Source organism: Strongyloides ratti, scaffold srae_chrx_scaffold0000006 (assembly GCF_001040885.1).
Source record: "Strongyloides ratti genome assembly S_ratti_ED321, scaffold srae_chrx_scaffold0000006".
In the NCBI taxonomy this organism is placed as follows: Eukaryota; Metazoa; Nematoda; class Chromadorea; order Rhabditida; family Strongyloididae; genus Strongyloides; species Strongyloides ratti.
The window spans coordinates 504,202-525,845 of NW_020171514.1; the positions used below are offsets into that span (position 1 = coordinate 504,202).

The 21,644-nt window shown below is 18.8% G+C and overlaps 7 protein-coding genes across 7 annotated transcripts; 2 read left to right on the top strand and 5 right to left on the bottom strand.

Moving 5' to 3' along the window:
- Positions 1–594: 594 nt before the first annotated feature.
- Positions 595–1,489, top strand: SRAE_X000245600 (Transcription factor, fork head domain and Winged helix-turn-helix DNA-binding domain-containing protein; the record flags this gene model as incomplete). The annotated part of the gene is made up of 2 exons (XM_024645672.1): positions 595–630; positions 689–1,489. The coding sequence occupies 2 exons, from the start codon at positions 595–597 to the stop codon at positions 1,487–1,489; spliced, it is 837 nt and encodes a 278-aa protein (XP_024499932.1).
- A 1,136-nt stretch (positions 1,490–2,625) lies between these two features.
- Positions 2,626–4,027, bottom strand: SRAE_X000245700 (Hypothetical protein; the record flags this gene model as incomplete). Its single annotated transcript, XM_024645673.1, has 5 exons — positions 2,626–2,709; positions 2,792–3,011; positions 3,126–3,652; positions 3,804–3,884; positions 3,968–4,027. The coding sequence occupies 5 exons, from the start codon at positions 4,025–4,027 to the stop codon at positions 2,626–2,628; spliced, it is 972 nt and encodes a 323-aa protein (XP_024499933.1).
- Positions 4,028–5,221: 1,194 nt separating this feature from the next.
- Positions 5,222–6,335, top strand: SRAE_X000245800 (Nucleotide-diphospho-sugar transferase family-containing protein; the record flags this gene model as incomplete). Its single annotated transcript, XM_024645675.1, has 2 exons — positions 5,222–6,004; positions 6,057–6,335. 2 exons carry the CDS (start codon positions 5,222–5,224, stop codon positions 6,333–6,335), a joined length of 1,062 nt encoding a protein of 353 aa, XP_024499934.1.
- Positions 6,336–6,557: 222 nt separating this feature from the next.
- Positions 6,558–7,192, bottom strand: SRAE_X000245900 (Hypothetical protein; the record flags this gene model as incomplete). Its single annotated transcript, XM_024645676.1, has 3 exons — positions 6,558–6,806; positions 6,849–7,108; positions 7,147–7,192. The coding sequence occupies 3 exons, from the start codon at positions 7,190–7,192 to the stop codon at positions 6,558–6,560; spliced, it is 555 nt and encodes a 184-aa protein (XP_024499935.1).
- Positions 7,193–7,461: 269 nt separating this feature from the next.
- SRAE_X000246000 (Hypothetical protein) lies at positions 7,462–7,898 on the bottom strand (the record flags this gene model as incomplete). The annotated part of the gene is made up of 2 exons (XM_024645677.1): positions 7,462–7,737; positions 7,776–7,898. The coding sequence occupies 2 exons, from the start codon at positions 7,896–7,898 to the stop codon at positions 7,462–7,464; spliced, it is 399 nt and encodes a 132-aa protein (XP_024499936.1).
- A 1,423-nt stretch (positions 7,899–9,321) lies between these two features.
- SRAE_X000246100 (Charged multivesicular body protein 2a) lies at positions 9,322–10,029 on the bottom strand (the record flags this gene model as incomplete). The annotated part of the gene is made up of 2 exons (XM_024645678.1): positions 9,322–9,819; positions 9,859–10,029. 2 exons carry the CDS (start codon positions 10,027–10,029, stop codon positions 9,322–9,324), a joined length of 669 nt encoding a protein of 222 aa, XP_024499937.1.
- Positions 10,030–20,966: 10,937 nt separating this feature from the next.
- SRAE_X000246200 (Hypothetical protein) lies at positions 20,967–21,432 on the bottom strand (the record flags this gene model as incomplete). Its single annotated transcript, XM_024645679.1, has 3 exons — positions 20,967–21,047; positions 21,085–21,177; positions 21,217–21,432. The coding sequence occupies 3 exons, from the start codon at positions 21,430–21,432 to the stop codon at positions 20,967–20,969; spliced, it is 390 nt and encodes a 129-aa protein (XP_024499938.1).
- Between the last annotated feature and the right edge of the window lie 212 nt (positions 21,433–21,644).

Below are 21,644 nucleotides of genomic sequence, written 5' to 3' on the forward strand. Positions count from 1 at the left end.
TTATCTTATGAAAAGTTAAAACACCTCCTACTGTTTCATGAAATGCCTATATATTATAAAAATATATATAAATGTATATATATGAATTTACCATAACATAATATGAATTAATAATAAGTATATTTTTTAATACCTAATTTAATATAATATAAAGTGTTATAAAAAGTATTTTTATATAATATATTTTATAATAAATAGGCGTTTCATGCTATCAAAACTTTGATATATTATATTATTTTATATTAACAAAAATTGACAAGTAACCAATGATTGGTTATATAATTTATCTTAACTTAATTATACAATAGTTCAAGACAGCCTTTTAACTGTCTTAATTATATGTATATGATATATTTTTCTAACTAACACCAAATTTTATATTATATTATTTTATATACCAACTAAAATCATTTTAATTTCTTTCTATATAAGAAGCTGTTTATCTTAAACAATTGCGTTTGATACCTCCCACTTGATTTATATATTAACCCACAATAACCTCTCTTTTAAGTTTAATTTTTTTTTAAATATTATATTATAACAAATAATTTTTATTCTTATCATTTTTTTTATCAAATACAAACTATTCATATAATGCCTAGACCAGGAAAAAATTCTTATGATGAACAAGTATGTTAATTATATTTATTTATGTATATTTATATATATGTATACATTTATTTTTTAGAAACCACCATATTCATATATTTGGTTAACATATATGGCTATTCAAAATTCAAAAGAAAAAATGTTACCATTAACAGATATTTATAAATTTATAATGGATCGTTTTCCTTTTTATCGAAGTAATACACAACGTTGGCAAAATTCATTACGACATAATTTGTCATTTAATGATTGTTTTATAAAAATTCCTCGAAGACCTGATAGACCTGGTAAAGGATCATATTGGGCCATTCATCCAAATGCATTACATATGTTTGAAAACGGAAGTTGTCTTCGTCGTCAAAAACGTTTTAAATGTGATAATATTGATTGTATGAAAACAGAAAATGTAAAACCTGCTATATCAAAAAAAGAATCACTGGTATATCTTAATGAAATAAATGATATGGCAACAAAAAATTTATTTAACAATAATAAATCAAAAAATAAATGGCTATTTTCATCCACATCAACACAACCAACAACATCATTTTCAAATATTCAATTTTCATCTAAAAATTCAAATTTAAATACTTTTTTACCTTTAGAATCTATGTCTCAAAGTATCTTATTCCCAGTTTTTAGTAATCTTTTAACATCAGGATATTATTTAGATCCATCTTTACTTTTTTTAACACAATCATCATTACAACAATCTCTTAATCTATCAACAAATAATAATTTTGATAATAATATTTTACTAACACCTACTGAAACTTCATCACCAATACTATCATCTATTAGTTCTAAATCAAATTTTACAATAGATTCAATATTAAAAAATACTACATCTTCTACTATTGAGGTTGTAGCTAAAAATTAATTAATACATCTAGTATTTCTAAACCTCATAAGAAATAATATATTTTTTAATTATGTTTTTATTTTTTTTTTTATTACTCCTTTCTAACTAAAAATTTCAAACAATTTAAAGAATTTTTTTTTATCAATGTTAAAATAATTCAAATTTGCTTCAATAAATAATAATTCTTATATAACTCGTAAAAACAATTTAATTATCTGCAACCATGAATATAAAAAAAATACTATAAAGTCTATTCATACTGTATCTTGACAAAATTTAAAATTTCTATATTTTTATTGTAAATATATTATTCAATATTAGATAAAACTATATATCTTTTTGCCATTGTTTTAATATTTCTTTTTTTTTTACAATATAATAAAAAATTTTTTTTATTTATTACAGTAATTGTTTTATTTAATTAAGAATATTTTAAGGTAAATAGAGATGAAAATTTGTTATTATGTGTTTCTATCTTATAAAATTTTACAGTAATAAAACATATGTTATTTATAAATAATTTTTTTTTAATATTATTTTTATAAAAAAAAATTATATATTACAAAATTTAAAAATTATTGTTTCATTATTTTTTTAAATTTAATAAGTATATTATTAAAAAAGTATTTTGACAAAGTTTTATACTATTTCTTTATACAATTTTATATTTTTCTTTTACAATTAATTATATAAACTAATTAATCTTTTACTTCATTTAAAGACAAATCAAAATACTTGTTAGTGTTTTTAAAATGATTTCTATATTTTTAATTTATATTAATTATCTTACAAAGTGTAATAGTAATATAAAATGTTTAAAAATACTGTTCAAATTATATGATATATTACTTTTTTTTAACTTAAAAATAAGTAAAATTATAATTATCAAGTTGATTTTTTTTTAACTTCCTTATTATTAAAAATTATTATTATTATTAATAAAAATATTTTTTTTATACTTGAGAATAATATGCTATTAAAAAATATTTATCGTGTTTTTAATGATAATGATTTATAAAGTTATTTTTTTTTACATTCAAAAATTAATTACATAAATATCATATTATATAACTGTAAAATTTACAAGGATATAAAAAAAAATTTTTTTATTTTTAAAATTAATAATGTTAAAATTAATTAGTTATCTTTTTATATCAAGTATCAAAATTTTGAATTATTTGATCAATGTCATTAATTGTTATAAATGAAATTTTTAATGCAGTATGGATAATAAATTTCTAAAAATATAATTAATTAGTATGAAAAAATTTAATAAAACTAATATTATAGATATATATATATTAAATTTATTCTTCTTACCCTATTGTTAATACTTAAAAATTTTATACAATTTTTTAATGAAGTTAAAAATTGTCTTTTTCTGTGTTTTCTTCCATTCTTTAATAATTTCCATTCTGTTATAATTCCATTCTCTGTTATACTATATAAAAATTCACCATTAAACATAAAATCAACAATTTTTTTTTTTTTACTAAATTGTATTGTATGACTTTGGTTAGTACATATTTTATTTTCAATACTAAAAATTAAAAAAAAAAGCCATTAACACTAGAAATAATTTTGGGTATTTGAATGAAAATTTATGAATATAATAAAGAATTTAATTATCAAATAAATAGTTTGTTTTATATACCTGATTTTATCATGCGGCTTCAAATCGTTTATTACAGCAAGATTATTTTTATGATAATGAATAAGTAACAAAGTTAAATCACTATTGCATACTATATTTATATCTTTCCCTTGTCTTCCATCTTCTATAATATTTCTTTGAATCAGTGGTATTTTGACATAATTATTTATATATAATGTTGTACTTTCTATGAATGCTAAAAGAACACTATCCTTAAGGAGATATATAATTAATTTTCTAAAATTTGATATATAATTTTCATTTGTTAATATTTTAGTTGTTATATTTATTGTATCTATTTCATTTATAATACATGCCATTGGTTCCGTGAAAAGTGATGATATTAAAAATTTCATTTTTACATTTTTAAAACTATCATCAATCTCATAAAATGTACCATCGTCGGCAGCTAATAAAAAAGACTTGTTAATACTATTTATTCCTATTATATTTTTATTATACTTAACATGCATCATTTTAATGCCACTAACCAGTTCATAAATTATTATTTCTTTTTTGATTATTATCTACAAATAAAAAGGTAAATAAGTTACTTGAAGCATTTTTATTCCATCAAATAGATTTCTTTTGACAGTTTATCACATTCGATGTCATTACATATATCAACACTATTTGACGGAATGATGAAAAGGTTAATTATAATAGGCTTACACATACCGCAACATAATCACTAGTTGAATGAAGATTTACCGAACTGTTATCAGAATATGGAATCTCAATTTCCGTCATCTTAGGTGTCTACAAAATAAATATAAATTACATTTTATTTTAATTGTTTATTAATGAAAAATTTTTATCTTTCATTTATTTTATTTTCTTACCAATATATTTGAAAGATTTAACTCTTCTAATATGTACTTATTATAACATTCTGTTAACATCAAATAACAACCCTAAAAAAAAAGCTTAAATTATTATATTTATTCTTTAGTATGATTTATAAATTCTTATATTATTCAAAATTATTTTATATATTTATAAATATATTAATAATTATATAAATTTTATATTTAAAAACATTAATATTGTTATATTTATTTATATAATGTATATATTAGATAAAATATATATTTATTTCTATTGTGATCATATATATTATAATTATAATTTATTTTACCTCGGCATGTGACAAAATTTTTAAATTTTATAATAAAATTACCTACTGGTCAGCGTGACGTATGGTAACAATAGCAGGTCAAGTGAAGAAATTTATTAAAAATTTTCAATTTATGCCTATCAAAATATATGATTTTTAATGTATCTATACATTTCTTGTTATATAAAGATTTCTGAGTTGCACATTCACTCAACCTTTTACTATATATATATATATATAATAATATATAAATATATATATTTACTTCTACCCATCATCATTTTACTAAGAAAATTTATTTACCTACATAAAACGTACTATATCATACCTTTTTCTATTTTATAAATAATGTTTATATTAATAGTAGTTTTGTTATTTTATTATCGTTTACATTCAAAATAGGAAATAAACCTTTAGTGAATCCATCTCATTAGTTAGTTTTTATATCTTTAACAATTTTAATGAAGTCACATATATAATATATATTTGCATTTATAAATTATACATAAATAAAATGTATTTTATAATATTTTAAAGTATAACTCTTAAAAATATTTTACAAAACTATTTTTCCATTTATTTTTCTTAACAATTATCATTTTTTATAATTGAATAAATACATATATAGTTTGTTTTTTTTGTTAATACTATAACAATTTTATTATAAGTGGTATTTATATTTGACTAATTTTTTTTTTTATTTAATATAATATTATTATGTATTTTATCAAAAATTTATCAATGATTTTATTTTAACATTAAATAATAAAAATTTTTTTTTTCTTATAAAAAAATTAACATATATAATATTATAATTTTAATTATTTTACAGAAATTATAGGAAAAAAAAATGGCACTAAGATTTTTGAATATTTTTAAAATTGCTTGTATATCATTTATTATAGCAGGAATATATCTTAGTTCATTTTTTATATTTAATTATTATTATAAACAACATTTTTTATCAAATTATAAAGAAATGATACAAGGAAGTGAATTATGTATGGAAGAAGATAAATTAAATATCAAAAATTGTAAACATAATAATCATGATAGAAATATTTTTAATAAAAATAATATTATAAAAATTCAAAATAATATTTATCCAACTATTAATACAAATATACAATTTTTATTACAAAGTGTTTCAAATGAGTTAGCTAATATAGATGAAGAATTTTATGATATTTCATCGACAAAATTTATTAATGAAAATGATAAAAAAATTATTTATGTTACATTTGCTACAACATCAACAAAAATGTTTTTAAAAAATTGGTTATGTAATATTTATGGTTTAGAGAATGGTTTAACAAATGCTACTATTTTTAGAAAAGTTCTTTTAATTAGTCTAGATTCTGATTTATGTCAAGAAGTTATCAATGAATATAAATTATCTTGTCTATACATACCAGCAGGAAAGGAATCTAATAAAGAAATTAAAACAAATGATATTTTAAGAAAATGGAATATATTTGTTGTAGATATTTTAAAAACAATACTTGATCAAGATATTAATATATTTTATTTTGATACAAAAAATATTTGGTTAAAAGATCCAAAAATGTTATTAAAAAATACAACATTAATTGATGATGCTGATATTGTATTATCTAATAAGGATATAATAGATCACCCTTACCATTTCTCTTCAAATCCTTTACTTATATATGCTACAAAAGCATCAAAAAGATTTTTAGCAAAATTAAATTTTAATTTAAAAATATTAAAAAATGAGGAGTTATCAACAAATATTTATATTGTAAGTTTTTTTTTTTGGTATATAATATTTTTTTTTAAATAATATTTTAAAGGAATTAATTAATGAACTTTGTGAAATTATGTATTACGGAACAGTTTGTAGAGAATTTAGTAGAAATGATATTTGTGATATGAATTATTGTAATAGTTCAAAATCAAATAACAATAAAATGAATCAAACAATTATCTTTAATGACTTTAATATTTTGCTCAATAATTCACAAAAATATACTATTATGAAGAGAAGAAATTTATGGTTTTTAAAACCAGATTATTTAAATGAAAATATAACTCAATGTTCTTTAACAAAAGTTAAAAAAGTTATTGAATAATAATTGCATCATTTACTTTATTTTTTAAATATTGTAGTTATAGTATATTCATCAATATATACATTAGTATTTATTAAGAAGAAAAATTGTATTGGCAAGGGAAATCATCACAAAAAAAGTATTCTATAATTTTAGTAGAAAATAATGGGTAGGTATAAGTAGTAAAACTATAAACGATTTTTATGTATGTAATTTAAAAATGTATTAACAAATAATATACTTTTAATAAATTTTAATCTTTGTACTTACGTGTTTTTTATTCAATGTAACAGCTAAAACTTTTATGGTATTAGGAGTATGAACAGATACATGAAATTCCATATTTTTTTTACTATTATTTGAGTACCAAATTAACCATGCTTTTTTATTATTTAAAAAAGACATCATTTTCATTAATCGTAAATATGCCTCCTCAAAAGTAATTTCTATTGTAATTGTATCTATTGGGTATTCAATTTGATATTGTGCATCCTAAATTGATAAAATAATTTTTTTTTTATATTTAAAATTAACCTTTAAAATAATTTTATCAGTTTGAGATGATACATCATAGCATAAAGGAAGAGATTCAAATGTTTGACATCCAACTTCTGCATAAGTTATTGTTGATGAATAAATTTTTTTTGTATTAAATGTTGAACTATAATTATGTATCCATGGTTTTTTTTCTAAGAAATTATATGTATGACTTGTTAAAACACAACAAACGTTCTTTTGAATATTATAATTTTGTGTACAATAATCTTCATCACATGAAAGAGAACTAAGACTTTCTTTTTAAAATAAATGATAATTAATATGATACTCTTACCATCATCACGAAAAAGATAATCATTTTTAGTAAATATTTCTGACATTATAAATATAAAGTAAAATATTTAATATTATTATTTTTTAAAACTAATATTTCTTAATTTTACTTTTAAATATTAATTACGCTTGACTAATTTAACTTTCTATTATACTTAAAACTTAATACTATTACTTCAGTTGAATAGAAATATAATGAAAAATTATATAAAATTCTTATTGTACCTTTAAATTTTTATTTTTAACAAACTGTAAACTAAAAGTAATTTTAGAAAATTTAAATACTTTTTACAAGTTGTATTTGAATAAAATAATATTAAGTAAATTTTATTACATCTTCATATCTTGGAGGTAAACTTTGTGTTTCGGTATTTGGTAATGAATTTGGAATATTGATATAAAATATTCCTTTTTCATGAATCATTTTTTTAGCACGTTTTCTTTCTCTTCTTCTTTGTTTCTCTCTTTTTTTGATTCTTTCATTTGTCTTTCTATTTCTATGTGATTGCATTAATTGAATACGTGTAGAAAAAAAGATTGAAAGAATAAGAACACTTATTCCTAGTATGATTAAAATCCAAGCAGTTGGATTCTATATAAATATAAAATTACAACTTAACAGAGACTTACAGATATTCCATAATTAGTAACATAAATAATTCCCAATGTAGCTAATACACCAAAAGCACTTATTCCTAGAACTACCAAAAATACTGGTATTGAACAATGTATTGTTTTTGATTTAAGTGTCATTAACTATAAAAAAAATTACTATAATAAATTGTTTTTTTATTTATTAATAATATAAAAGGAAAATAATATTTAATTCTACTAAAAAAAATACAAGAATTTAATCTTTAATAAATAAAAATTTTCGTATTGTTTCTTATCATGTTTAAACAGATATGTTTAACCTAATAAAAAAAACATATTACTGACTACTCCATTAAACTTATAATTTTTTATATTATAAAAATAAATATCTTATTCTACTAAAATTTGAATAGAAATAAATCTTTTTATACTTTATTATCTTATATATATTTATTATCATTAAATACTTTCAAAAAAAATAATGATAAAAGATATTTATTGATGTTTTACTTTTTTATTGATATATTTCAAAAAAAGTATAATTGAGCTTAATATAATAATGTATCCAATTAACTTTTTAAGTACGTTTAGATAAAAATTTTATGATATTTTATTTTGATTTTATTATGCATCTTTTTTTTTTATAGAATATAATATAATATAAAAAATAATAATTATTTTTTATTTTATGTAATAGAATTATCAATAGTAATAGTTGTTGTTGATATATTAGTTTACAAAAAAAAATTTTTTTACTTCTTACTTTTTTAGTTGTTTATTTTCAAAACAAGTATATTTTTTTTTTACTATAATCTATATTTTGATTCATTATATATTACTTTTTTCTTATGAAAAAATGTACTTTTTAAAAGTTAAGTTATTTTTTTTTTGTTAAATCCTTTTTGTTTAATCTTAGAATACTTTTTTAAAATTAAAAATAAAAAACAATTATAATTTTTTATCAATAAAATGTTTAATCAAAAAAGTAAATAGTTTTTTATTTGACATTAACTTCTGTATCGTCATATTATTTTTTAAAATTATTTGATTAATCTGAAAGTTGAATTATAAAATACTTTTATTTAGAAAAGAGAGACAAATTTTGACTACTTATATGTTATATTCGAATAAAATTTAAATTAAACGTGTTTTATGAAACATATATAGTGACAAGTAATCATATTTCTAAAATGCAAAAATTTTTTATTAAATTAATTTGTTACCAAGAAACGTTTTTATATGATTTATTTTTTTAAAAAATTCATCTAAAAAAAAACTAATTTATTTTTAATAAAAATATACAATTCCAGGTTTTTTTTTAATTATATGAAGATAATAAATCTTTATTTTAAATTAAAAAACAATGTCATGTTTAACAAATTAGAAGTTTAATGTGACTAGACAAGAAAATTTTACTTCAAATTATTCTTAGATTTTTATTTATTTTATAAAAAAAATTTAATTTTTAAAATTTACGACACTATCTTAAACAATTTTTATTTTATTTTTAAATAAAATGTCTTTCTAACGTTATTATGTTAGGGGAATATATGTATCAGATAATAATTAAATGAAGCGAGAATCATCCACGTCTTAAGTTTTCGAGTCTTGCGGCAAGATCAGCATCAGCATCTGACATTACCCCCTCGGCAACAGGTTTATTTGCCTGAGCACCAGCCGTAATTCCCTGTGAACCTTCTGGTAGAGTGTTAAGCTCATTGCCCATTTGAATACCTAATTCATCAAGTATTTGATTTACAATTCCTTCACTTTCTTCTTGGTCATCAGCTTCTCCCATACTATCATCAACAGCATCATCAAGCATCTCTTCTTTCATATCCATAATTGCTGATTGTTTTTCAAAATCCATCATTATTTTTTGTATTTGTGGAAGATTCATGCGACTGTTCATTTTTTTCATAGCTACTGTGACACCTTTCATAGCTGTAGCCATAGAATCTTGACTTTTTAATGTTGCAATTTTAAGAGATACAGTTTGAATAGTAGCTTTCATCATTGTAAACTTTTTGCAATAATTTCGAGTTCTAACTAATTGTTTTGCCATAACACGTACAGAATCCTAAAAGAAATTATTAATATAAATCAAAAATAAAAATACCATTTGGTTTAATTTTGCCATCTTTTTTATTTCAGCAATAACCTTTTTTTCTTCTGCTTCTAAACGAGACTTTTCTCTATCTAATTCACGCATTGCTTTATTTAAAGCACGTTGATTCTCTCGAAGCATTTCTGCCGGAGTCTTACGCTTTCCAAATATTGCTTCTATCATTATAGCAATATAAATCTAAAATTTTAGCAAAGAAATAACGATTATATTAAATATGATGAGTAATTTGCTTCTCAAAACGATTGACGTAATACCAAAAAAGATGTGACGAAAGAAACAAAGCTCCTTGCAAGAATATTTTTTGCTAAGCATGTAAAAAGTGCAATAGTCCATCAATAAGAATTATAGTTAATCTATACTTATTTTTTTAAGATTTACATATATTTTTATTATTTTTAATAAAAGTATTAAGTAATTTTAATTTAAACTAAAACATGTTCTAATTAAAATATATAGTAGTTTCATTTTTAATATCTAAATTAATAATCTTTGTCTACAAGCTGTGTTCATTTTAAAAGTATTTTTACGATCAGTAAATTGATTTAAGGAGTCGATTAATTAAATATTTAAATAAAAATTGAAGTTATATATAAGAATTACAATTGTTTAATATTAAGGAAGAAAACACATAGCAAAATATTAACAGCATGGTGTATTTTACTAGAAAATAAGATATCTATAATCATAAAAATTATTATATTCATAAAAAAATTATCAATATATAAAAATAGCTCAATCTTTAGAATGGTATTTATATAAACAATTATTAATGCAAATTTTTACAAAATTATCATTTTTAATTTATTATATTTAAATGATATCCTAAAAAAATTTTTAATACTAAATGAATTATATAACAAATTTCAACAAAAATTTTTCTTTCTTAAATAACATAAACATTTTTAAAAAGAATTAACATTACATTTTTATTGTAATTGAAATAATAATTTAATTAAAAAAGTTTGTTTTTATTATACAATAATAGATAAATTAGACTAAAAGTATTTTAACTCGTACAATTCCTAGTAAATTAAAATTTTTTTAAAAATAAATCATACCCTAATTAAAAATGTTTTAAAATAATATTTCTTGATTTACAACAAAAACTAATGATTTTTAATTTTATCAACGTTAACTCTTATAGAGAAACTTGTTTTATATAAAGATTTTATTTTGTAAAATTATATATAAATAAGCAAATATTTTCAAAAAATACTCTTTCTTTTATATAATTATTTATTTTTTTTTACTAAAAATATTTAAAATAAATTATAATTTTGAATTTTTTAAAGAAATCAAAATATAGTTATATTTAAAATATATTTTTATTAATAGAATAAACTAAAACAAAACATAAATTTTGATAGTTGCTTAAAAAAATATTTAACATTAACTTTTTTTTAGCATACTATTTTGAAATTTTAATTGTTATATGATAATCATGTGGTTGACAACATTTATCCAATTTTTTAATGAATAATACATTTCAAATCAATTTTTTTTAAAGAAAAAAAGATTTTAAAATTGTAGGTACATTAAATGGAAAATAAAATGTCAATTTAAAAAGTATGTATTTGTTTTAATATTCAATTTATATGATGAAATAGTATTGTTTTCTTATTTATAGAATAAAAAAGTTTCGTCATACATTTTCAAATAAAAAAGAATTTAAATTAATATAATTAGTTTAAAAATAAAGAAAGTTTATGATAATTTAAAAAATTTAATTGTAAATTTCAACGTTGAAAAAAATCCAGTCAAAGATATTAATATGCCATAATTTATGTTTTTTTTTCAAATTTTTGAAAATCAAAAAGTTTTTTTTAACAAAAAGTGGTTTTTAAAATATCAAAAAGATTTAATGATTTGGATGATAGTCAAAATAATTTATACTTATTTTTGAAAAACAATTTCTATAGTTTGATTATCAATTTTTTATCTCTGTTACATGTTTTATCAAATTCTCATAAACTTTAATAATTGAAATATTTGTAGACCTCAAGAAACTGTAATGAGAAATGATTCACTATTTATCTAAATTAAATTACATTAACCATATATTTTTTGCTCTAAAAATTTGGATATTAATGTAAATTGAATAAATAGTTGTTAAACTTAATGTAAGATAGTTAATGTTGACAATGTTTTCTAAAAAAAGATTGTTTCACGAACTTTTCTTTTTTTTATATTAAAATATAAATTTTGTTGTGGTCAATTAAAAATTATAACTTTTAATTTTTCTAAGAAAATTCTCTAAAAGAAACTTATTTATATATATTAAAAAGTATAAAACTAACTTGTATATTTAAAGTTATATTTGACAAAGTAAAATGCAAGTATCTTTATCAACAACTAGTAATTACAATACAATATTAATTTTATAATATAAAACTTAAAATTTATCTTACAATAGAAAAACAATTTTCAATAATGTTTACTAATATTGTTCACTCTGAAAAAAGTTAGTTTTTACGTGATAAGTTTATTGATATTTTACATAAAAGTTTCTTTTTTAATTATCAAGTTTAAGAATTGAATTTAGTTTTATTAAATATATTGTTAAAGTATATGTGTTTTATTATAATTTTTGATTGTTAAAAATTTAACTTGACGTTATGAATCTTAATTTTATAATATAAAATTTTTAATATTACTTACCTTAGAAAAACTTAACATAATTTTTTATCTATACAAACATGATAACAAATTATTTATTTTTATTTTATCAAAAAATTTTAATATTATAAAAGTAAATGATGAAAAACAAATCATTTATCAAAAGAAAAGAGTTGAATAAAAAGGATTAAAAATAATTTGATGAATAAAAATATAAAGAAGAATAAGTATATGAAATTATCTATATAAAGGAATAGAAAATAATGGACAAGAACATTTAGAAGAAATGTTCTTATTATTTTATTGTTTTTTAATTTTAATGATTATTTTAAATATTATGTTATTTTTATTTATTTATAGACGAACGATTATTTTAAAGGTACTAGGTGCCAATAAATATTTTACTTAAAAAACAATAAAAGATCAATTTTTTTCTACTTTGTGGAAATTAAATTAGTATCTGTGTCTGTATATGGTTGAGCTAAAATTTGACTAAAGAAAACTTATTTTAAAATTATTAGTAGAGTGCTTTTAATTATGTCATTGTACGTTTAAAATTGATATTACATTTTTTGTTGCTATACAAAAAATGTATTTCTTGTACATTTATTTCACTTAGAAAGATCATTTATTCTTAATAAAAAGTTTCTATTATATACTTTAACAAAATAGTTAAAAAAACACTTAAAAACTTCTTATTTTCTACTAAAAAAAAATCTACTAGCGTGTTTGTCACACGTTCTAGTTGAAAGTATATAACCTTCGTTAGCTATAGACTTATTTTTTACATTAAAAAAAGTATATAATTTTTAAATATTAAATATTTTTGATTAATTCAGTGTTGGTAAGAGTCAAATTAACTAATAACTAATTTTTAAAAGATAATAATTTAATAAAAATTGTTTTAGAAATTCTAAAAATACTACGTAAGAAAGTATTTTATAATATAAAAAATTAATTTTTAGTAAATTACTGTTTCTTTTAAAATTAGAAATTTTTAAACCTTTCCTTTTACACAAAAAAAAATATTGACTTTCAAATAATCTATGGTATTTTAATTAAGAAGAAAATATTCTCAGAAAACATTATTGAAGTCTTATATAAATTAAAAAAAGTAGTAAATAAAAGAATTCATAAACTAATATTAAAAAAAATCTTTTTTGATTAATAATTTTTTTTTTACATAAAACATTATTTATTTATTTATTTATTAATACACTACATATTAATTTGTAACTATTTCTTTTGCATAATAATAACTATAGTGATATAATTTTTTAAATTTATCAATATTTTAAATTCAAAAAGTAGTTTAAAAACAAGTAAATATTTTCGAGTTTATATTTTAAAAACAAATGGTCTGATACTGACAATTTTTAATTTATTTTAAAGAAAATCACTAACTTAAAAATTTATCTTTCTATTTATCATTTTAAAGAAAGATATGTTTGAAAACGTTATGACTAATAAAAAATGAAAAAATAAAAACTGATAAAATTGTAAAAATTTTTTTATATATATTTTAAAATATTTCAAAAATAAGAAATTATATGGATATGGTAAAGTTCTCAAAATTTACAAAATAAACTTACCTCTAGACAATTCTTCTAGATAAATGCTCTTTTGAAAATGTTATAAAAATTTGAATTATTTTAGATTTTTTTACCTAAATTTAAATTATCATATCTAACTTTAAAAATAATTTTAATAAGAACTAACGTCAAAAACGTTTTCCTCAATCATTTTTTCCATTGTATCAATATTTCCTTTAGAAATTTTTTCAATCAAAATTTCGCAATTTTTACTGCAATATATTTATAAAGGCGTACTTTTTTTCTGAAAATTATTAAACATTTTTTTAAAAGCGCATTTGTTTATCTAAGAAAAGTAAAAAACAATTTTCTCCATTCATTTCTCGGGTAATATATTTTTCGATATTTTTAATTCAAAAAGTTTATCCCATAAAAAAATCTTTTTTTGCATATAGAAAATAAAAAACAGTGTTTTCAAAAATAATACTTTATTATTTTTTGATAATAAAATGAGGGAATTTTTCTATTGCATTATGTAATCTATTTTCTAACATTTTGCTGATCAATTCAAAATTTAATAAATTTGTCTTTGTTTTTTATCAAAATGATCTAAAAAGATAAAAATGAACGTTTTTTTGTGTTTAATATCAAAAATGGCCATAGCTTTTATTTATTACAAAAATTATTACTTAATATTTTATTTTTTAGATTTATAATATGAAATGATATAAATTAATGTTCATTATTTAATTATTACTGATTCATTTATAAAATAAATTATTTTATATTAGCTTATTATTTTATTTTATACTTATTTAAATTTACTATAATTTTTTTTGAAATATATTTTTTGGAAAACTTATGTTGTTAAGTTACTCTTAGAAGTAAATATCATAATCGTCATCACATTAATAGCAACTTGAATTTAATTAAGATGCAACATATCTGTTTAATAAATAGAAGAGAGTAGTTTTTATTAAAAATAATAATATCTTTTTTATAAAAAAATTTTGTTAATCTATTTTATTTTTGTCGTCTTACGTATCATTTCTTTTAAATATTTTAAACTTATGTTACCAAAAATATTTTAAATAAAATTTAACTTTTTAACAATTATGTTACTTTTTGTCATAAAAATAAAAATATAATCATCTAAAATTCTGATATTATTTTAAAAAGTATTTTAAGAAAAATTTATTTAGCCTCATCCCGGGCTCGAACCGAGGACCTTATGATTAGAAGTCATACATTCTATCCAACTGAACTAATGAGGCGATATACTGCATTTCTACTACTGAATATCTCTTTAATTAATATCATTTTTAAGTTTTGAATCGATTTTCACATTTAAAAATCAAAAAGGTAAATTGAAAAATCTTGAACCATGCCTGAAATAACACAATTGTGTATTTCAAATTTATTATCTTATAAAATCTATAGTTAAAAATATTTTTGTTCCTATTACACAAATTGGTTTAATGATTTTACAAGCGCGTGCTTCGCACACGCTTGCCTGCAGGGCAGGTCTTTTGTGTAAGCTATAGATTTTTTCATTTTATAGGTGATTTAAAGCATGTATTTCAAACGCTCAAATTTTAAAAATTTTTTAAAAAATGTGATCTATTGTATCATAAAAAAATATTTTTTGATTATTTCCTTATTTTTCAACATTTTTTTATTTTTTTAAAATTTTTCTATATGCAAATTGATAAAATAGTTATAAGAATAAATAATTAAATCTTTAAATTTATACATTGACATTTTTCTTTTACAGCTATAGCTATAAAAAACAATTAGTGTAAAAAATCATTTATTTTTTTAATTTATTATTATTATAAATATAAAATTATAAAATATATAAAAGTTAAAAAAAATTAACGTAAATTGTTACATTATCATTATAAATTGGTATATATCTTTTTTTTATGCTGATATTTGTGTTGAATAACACTTTTTAAAACTTTGATTATCCTAAGAGGAAAAAATTGTTAGAACTTTTTTTACACGTTTTCGCGCATAACTCAAGAACGAAAAATGATAAAAATATGATTTAGTGGCCAAAATGTAGAGAATAAAAAACCCCCGAGACGTTTTTTTCATTTTTTCAAAAAATTCATTTTTTCAAGAATTATAGCGTTTTGAAAATTTTTTAAAAATTTTTGAATTTTTTAAATGGAAGATGATTTTTAGTTAATATCTCAAGAACAAATGATTTGTTTGAGACCGTACTTATGCCATTCAAAAGAGCACAAATTAATTAATAATTTTTGTTCTTATCACCATTTCTTAAAATTAAGTTTTTAAAAAGTTATGACTGATAAAAATTTAAAAAAAATTTTTAATTTGAAAATTTTTTTTTTTTTTTTTTTAAACCGGCATAACTCAAGAACGAAAAATGATAAAAATATGATCTAGTAGCCAAAATGTAGAGAATAAAAATCCCCCGAGGAGTTTTTTTCATTTTTTCAAAAAAATCATTTTTTCAAGAATTACAGCGTTTTGAAAATTTTTTAAAAATTTTGAATTTTTTACTTAACTTTAAACCATCATATCTCACTTAAAAATTCATCTTTTCGAAAAATTAAGGTCGGAAACGTTTTCTACGGCCTTTTTTACCTTTACGTCAAATTTTGCTAAAATAACTCTTGAAACTTAAACGTTGCAGCAAATGAAACATTTGCAGCTTTTGCTGCAATATCTATATGAAGACGCAATTTTTTTTAAAAATTATTGAACTTTTTGTGATCAGCGCATTTTTTTACCCTAGGATAAATTAAAAAATATTAAAAATTCTAAAAAACTTTTTCCTACTTAATTCTCGCCTATATATATTTAGGGTTAGGATTGTTTAATCTCAAGAATGGAACGTCCGTTTTTAGTAAACGTAATCTCATTCGAAAGAGCATCAAATAATCTATCAATAGTATTTTTATTGTTATGTTAAAAAATTGCATATTAAAAAGTTATGAGCAAGTAATAGAAAAAGGACAAAAATTGTTAAAATTGTTAAATAAATTTTAAATTTTACACTTTTTCAAGAATATCTCGAGAACGCTAAATGATAAAGATATGGTATATTGGTCAAAATGTAGAGAAAAAAATTCTCTAGGGTACCTTTTTTTTTATTTTTCATAAAAATCTTTTTTTTCAAAAGTTATAGAGCTTTAAAAATTTTAAAAATTTAAAAATTTTTTTAATTTGACAATGTGTTTTTGCTTATATCTCAAGAACAAATAATTTAATTAAGATGAAACTTATACCATTTTATAGAGCACAAAAAAATGTACAATTTCTATCTCCGTCATTATATTATAAAAATAAGTTTTTAAAAAGTTATGACTAATAAAAGTTAAAAAAAAGTTCAAAATTTAAAGACTTAAAAAATATGCAAAAACTATTTCAAGAATATCTCGAGAACGCGAAATGATAAAGATATGGTATATTAGTCAAAATATAGAGAACAAAATTCTGTGGGGACGTTTTTTTTATTTTTTTAAAAAATCTTTTTTTTCAAAAGTTATAGAGCTTTAAAAATTTTAAAAAATTAAAAAAAAAATATTAATAAAAAAAGTAAAATTAGTTTTTTGCTTATATCTCAAGAACAAATAATTCAATTAAGATGATACTTATATCATTTTATAGAGCATAAAAAAATAAATAATTTTTATTTGCATCACTTTTTCGTAAAATTAATTTTTTAAAAAGTTATGACTGATAAAAAAAAAATTAATTTAAAATTTTACACTTTTTCAAGAATATCTCGAGAACGGAAAATGATAAAGATATGGCATATTAGTCAAAATGTAGAGAAAAAAATTCTCTAGGGTACCTTTTTTTTTATTTCTCAAAAATATTATTTTTTTCAAAAGTTATAAAGATTTAAAATTTTTAAATTTTATACCTAACTTTAGATTATCATATCTCACTTAAAACTTCATCTTTTTGAAAAAATAAGGCCGGAAACGTTTTCTCCGACCTTTTTTTACCTTAGGGTCAAATTTTGCTAAAGAAACTATTGAAATTGTAATGTTACAGCAAATGAAACATGAGCTGTTTTTGCTGCACTTTAATGCACCTTGCTGCAATATCTATATGAAGACGCAATTTTTTCAAAAAATTATTGAACTTTTCGTGTTCAGCGCATTTTTTTACTCTAGGAAAAATTAAAAAATATTTAAAATTCTAAAAAAATTTTTCCTACTCAATTCTCGTCTATATATATTTAGGATATTGTTTATATGTAGATTTTAATTTTTTTAAATAGAATAATGATAAAGCTTATACATTTTAAACTATAATTAAAAACAAAACATTAATTTTTTATAAAAAATATTGAACTTATTAAGCTACAATGATTGAAAATGTGGAATAGATTTTTCATTTTTTGATTAAAAAAATTTTAGCGTTAATTTTTTTTTCTGTATAAAATTGGTTATTTAATAAAATGAACTAAAAAAATATTTCAATGATAGATACTTATCTAAGCAATTTTTGTTTTTGTCATTTAATAAAAATAAAAATGTTTTAAAATCAAAATTAAATCTCTTAACATAAATTTAAAACTATTTAAAGTAACACAATTTAAATTCAATTTTTATTTCATCAAAATATTTTGCTATTTATTATATTTTTACTTGAAGCTATTATTTTAGATTTAAAGAAACTCAAAAGTATATATTTACTTTAAAAAGATAATATTTATTTAATTTAGAAAATATAAATATATTAAATAATTTTATCATTAAGATTTTTAAATTACATCGTTACACCAATTAAATATGAAAAGTAACAAATAAGTAATTTTGTACTCAAGCATATTATTGAAAAAAAAAAAAATAAAATGTTATGTAACTTTATTGTCAACTTAAAATAAATTATTATATTATTTTTTAATGAATGTTAAATAGTTATTTCTAACATTTTTGTTAGTTTTTATTAATTATTAAAAAAAGTTAATCAATACATTTTGTCAATATTATTAATGTATAACTTTCTAAAGATTTTAATATTTATAGATATTGGCAAAAAGTTTTATCATATGTAAATATAAAAATTACTGCTTTACTAATATAAATAGAGAACATATATATTTTTAGTAATTTAAATTTTTATTATTAGTACTTTTCTTTACAAATTATCAAAAATAAAGTGCTTTTATTCAATGACAATTTAGTTATAAAGACTGCTAAGATAAATTTGAATTTCACTACATCGATTTAAAAAAGAGAAATCAAAAGAAATATTATTTATAATATCAAAATATCAACAAGAGTTTATTTTTTATAACAATATTAACTTAAAAAGAAATTAAGTTTTAAAGAATTTTTTTTTAAAATTATTTTTTGATAAATTGAATTTTATTTCTGCACATCTTTTTTAAAAACGATATTTACTTTTTAAAATAGTTAAAAAAAGATAACACAATGGATATCTTTACCATGTGTTAATATATATGCTTCTCTTTGTACTAAAATATTCAAATCTTAATTAGGTAAAAATTATATATTTTTTCTTTACACTGATATTATATTTTCTATTTGAAAGAGAAAACTTTGTTATTTGTCATAAAAAAAACAATGTTGTTATTTCAAAATATGAAAGTACGTTTGGTGCCAAAATTAGAATACAGATAAACTTGCCAATGGAAAGCGCATCAACCATTACTTTTTTTTTCTACTTAAATATTACGAAAAATGCATATTTCAATATATAATTTTGATATATTTATTTTATTATATTAAATTTTTATTCTACTTTTTGAATTTTGTTGATTTAATAGATTATTCTTATCTACTAACATTTTGATAAATTAAAAGTAAAAAACCTTATTTTTAAAACATTGTTATCCATGTTGTTAGATCTGAAAAAATACAGTAATTTAAATATTGTTTAAATACAAAGTATTTTTTATTGTATTTTTAAACTTTTTCTTTTTTAAATAAAATTTTTAATTAATTTATTTTTTTAAATTTTATATTAGTTAAAACAATTATTTAAAATCATTAATGAATTAATGATATTTATAACAACAACAAAATATAATATATACTTTCAAAATTTTTAAAGTAGAATAAATAAAGCTGAGAAGGTTGACGCGTTTTGACACATTTCCCCATTTTTATTAAAGCTAATTTTTCAAAGTTATTCCATATAATATAGTTAATTTAATTTGTTTATTTTACCTACGCATCCCGGTTCTTATTTCTTGCATGTGAAGATTTTTTGTCATGTTTTTAATCTTAATCCTTAAAACATTAAAGTGATAATTAAATAAAAAGCATTTATTTCATTTTTTTATTAATTTTAGGCAAAACATTTAAATTCTTTTTATCACATAAAAATACCTTTACTCTTTCATCACTTTAATAATATTCGTTAAGAAAAAAAAATATAAAAACAATTTTAAATAAAGAATTTTTTTTAATAATATAAATTTTATAAGACAAGAAAAATAAAACAGAACTGTAATAAAAAATTTTTTGGTTTCTATTTCCATTTTTACAAATTTACTTTTCATTAGAAAACAAACAGTTACCTATCAACAAAATTAAGAGTACATCTTTAAAAATTATTTTTACTATATTTTAAGTTCAATATCATTTCTTTTTTTATGATCTTGAGACAGATTAAAAATACTTTTGACACTAAAAAGTCTTTTAATTACAAATTCAAAGAAATAATTAAAAATAAATTTTTGAAAAATAATAGAAAACAGCATTCAAGAAAGCATTATCAGCTATATTTTAAAAAAACTGTATGTTATATAAACAATGAGCAATTTAAGTTTCATTTTAGAAAATAAAAATAACATTGATATTATGATAAAAAAAAATTATATATAAATTTTTTATTTTTTAAAAAACATAAAAAATTGTTTCTTGTACTATTCATATTCATTTTTTAAAAATATTTCAATGTTTACTATAATCTTAAAATTAAAAATTTCATTCTTTAAAAAAGCTTAGAAATTTTTGTTTTCAGTTTATTTCCTAAATCACTAGCTTTGGTTTTCAATTTGTTTTTCACTTCCAACTAAGAAAAATAATTAAAACGTTTTATTATAACTTACAGTTTTTTGAAATTTGGGACTTTTGTTAAGCTTTTCTTTTACTTCATTTTTGGTATTTTCTAATGTTAATTTTACTTTATCTTTAGCTCGTCCCTAAAAGAAATTTTAAATCAAAATAATATTTTTACTTACAACTTTAGCTTTCAATTCCTTTGTTTTTTCTCCCAATTTATCTTTTAAACTACCAAGTAAATTTTTTTTTTGAATTTGAGTTTGTTTTACAGACAAATTATTTCCTTCTTGTGATGCTACAGCTACTTGGTTTGAATCTTCTTCAGATGAAACGTCTTGTAAACTGAATTGAATGGCAAAGATGGCAAAGATAGCTAAATATTTTATAAAATGCATTTTGATTATGCTACCTTTACAAATTGGTTTTCTTTTATATCATTCAGAATGTACTTAGTTTTAAAAAAAAAATTTTACATGTTAAATATTAAATAATGTGGTTAAATATAAAATTATAAAAAGGATTTTTTTTGTACAAAATGATATTTATAATTTGTACTAAAGTATCTTTTCTATAAAATATAATTTTATAAAATTAAAAAAATTATTTA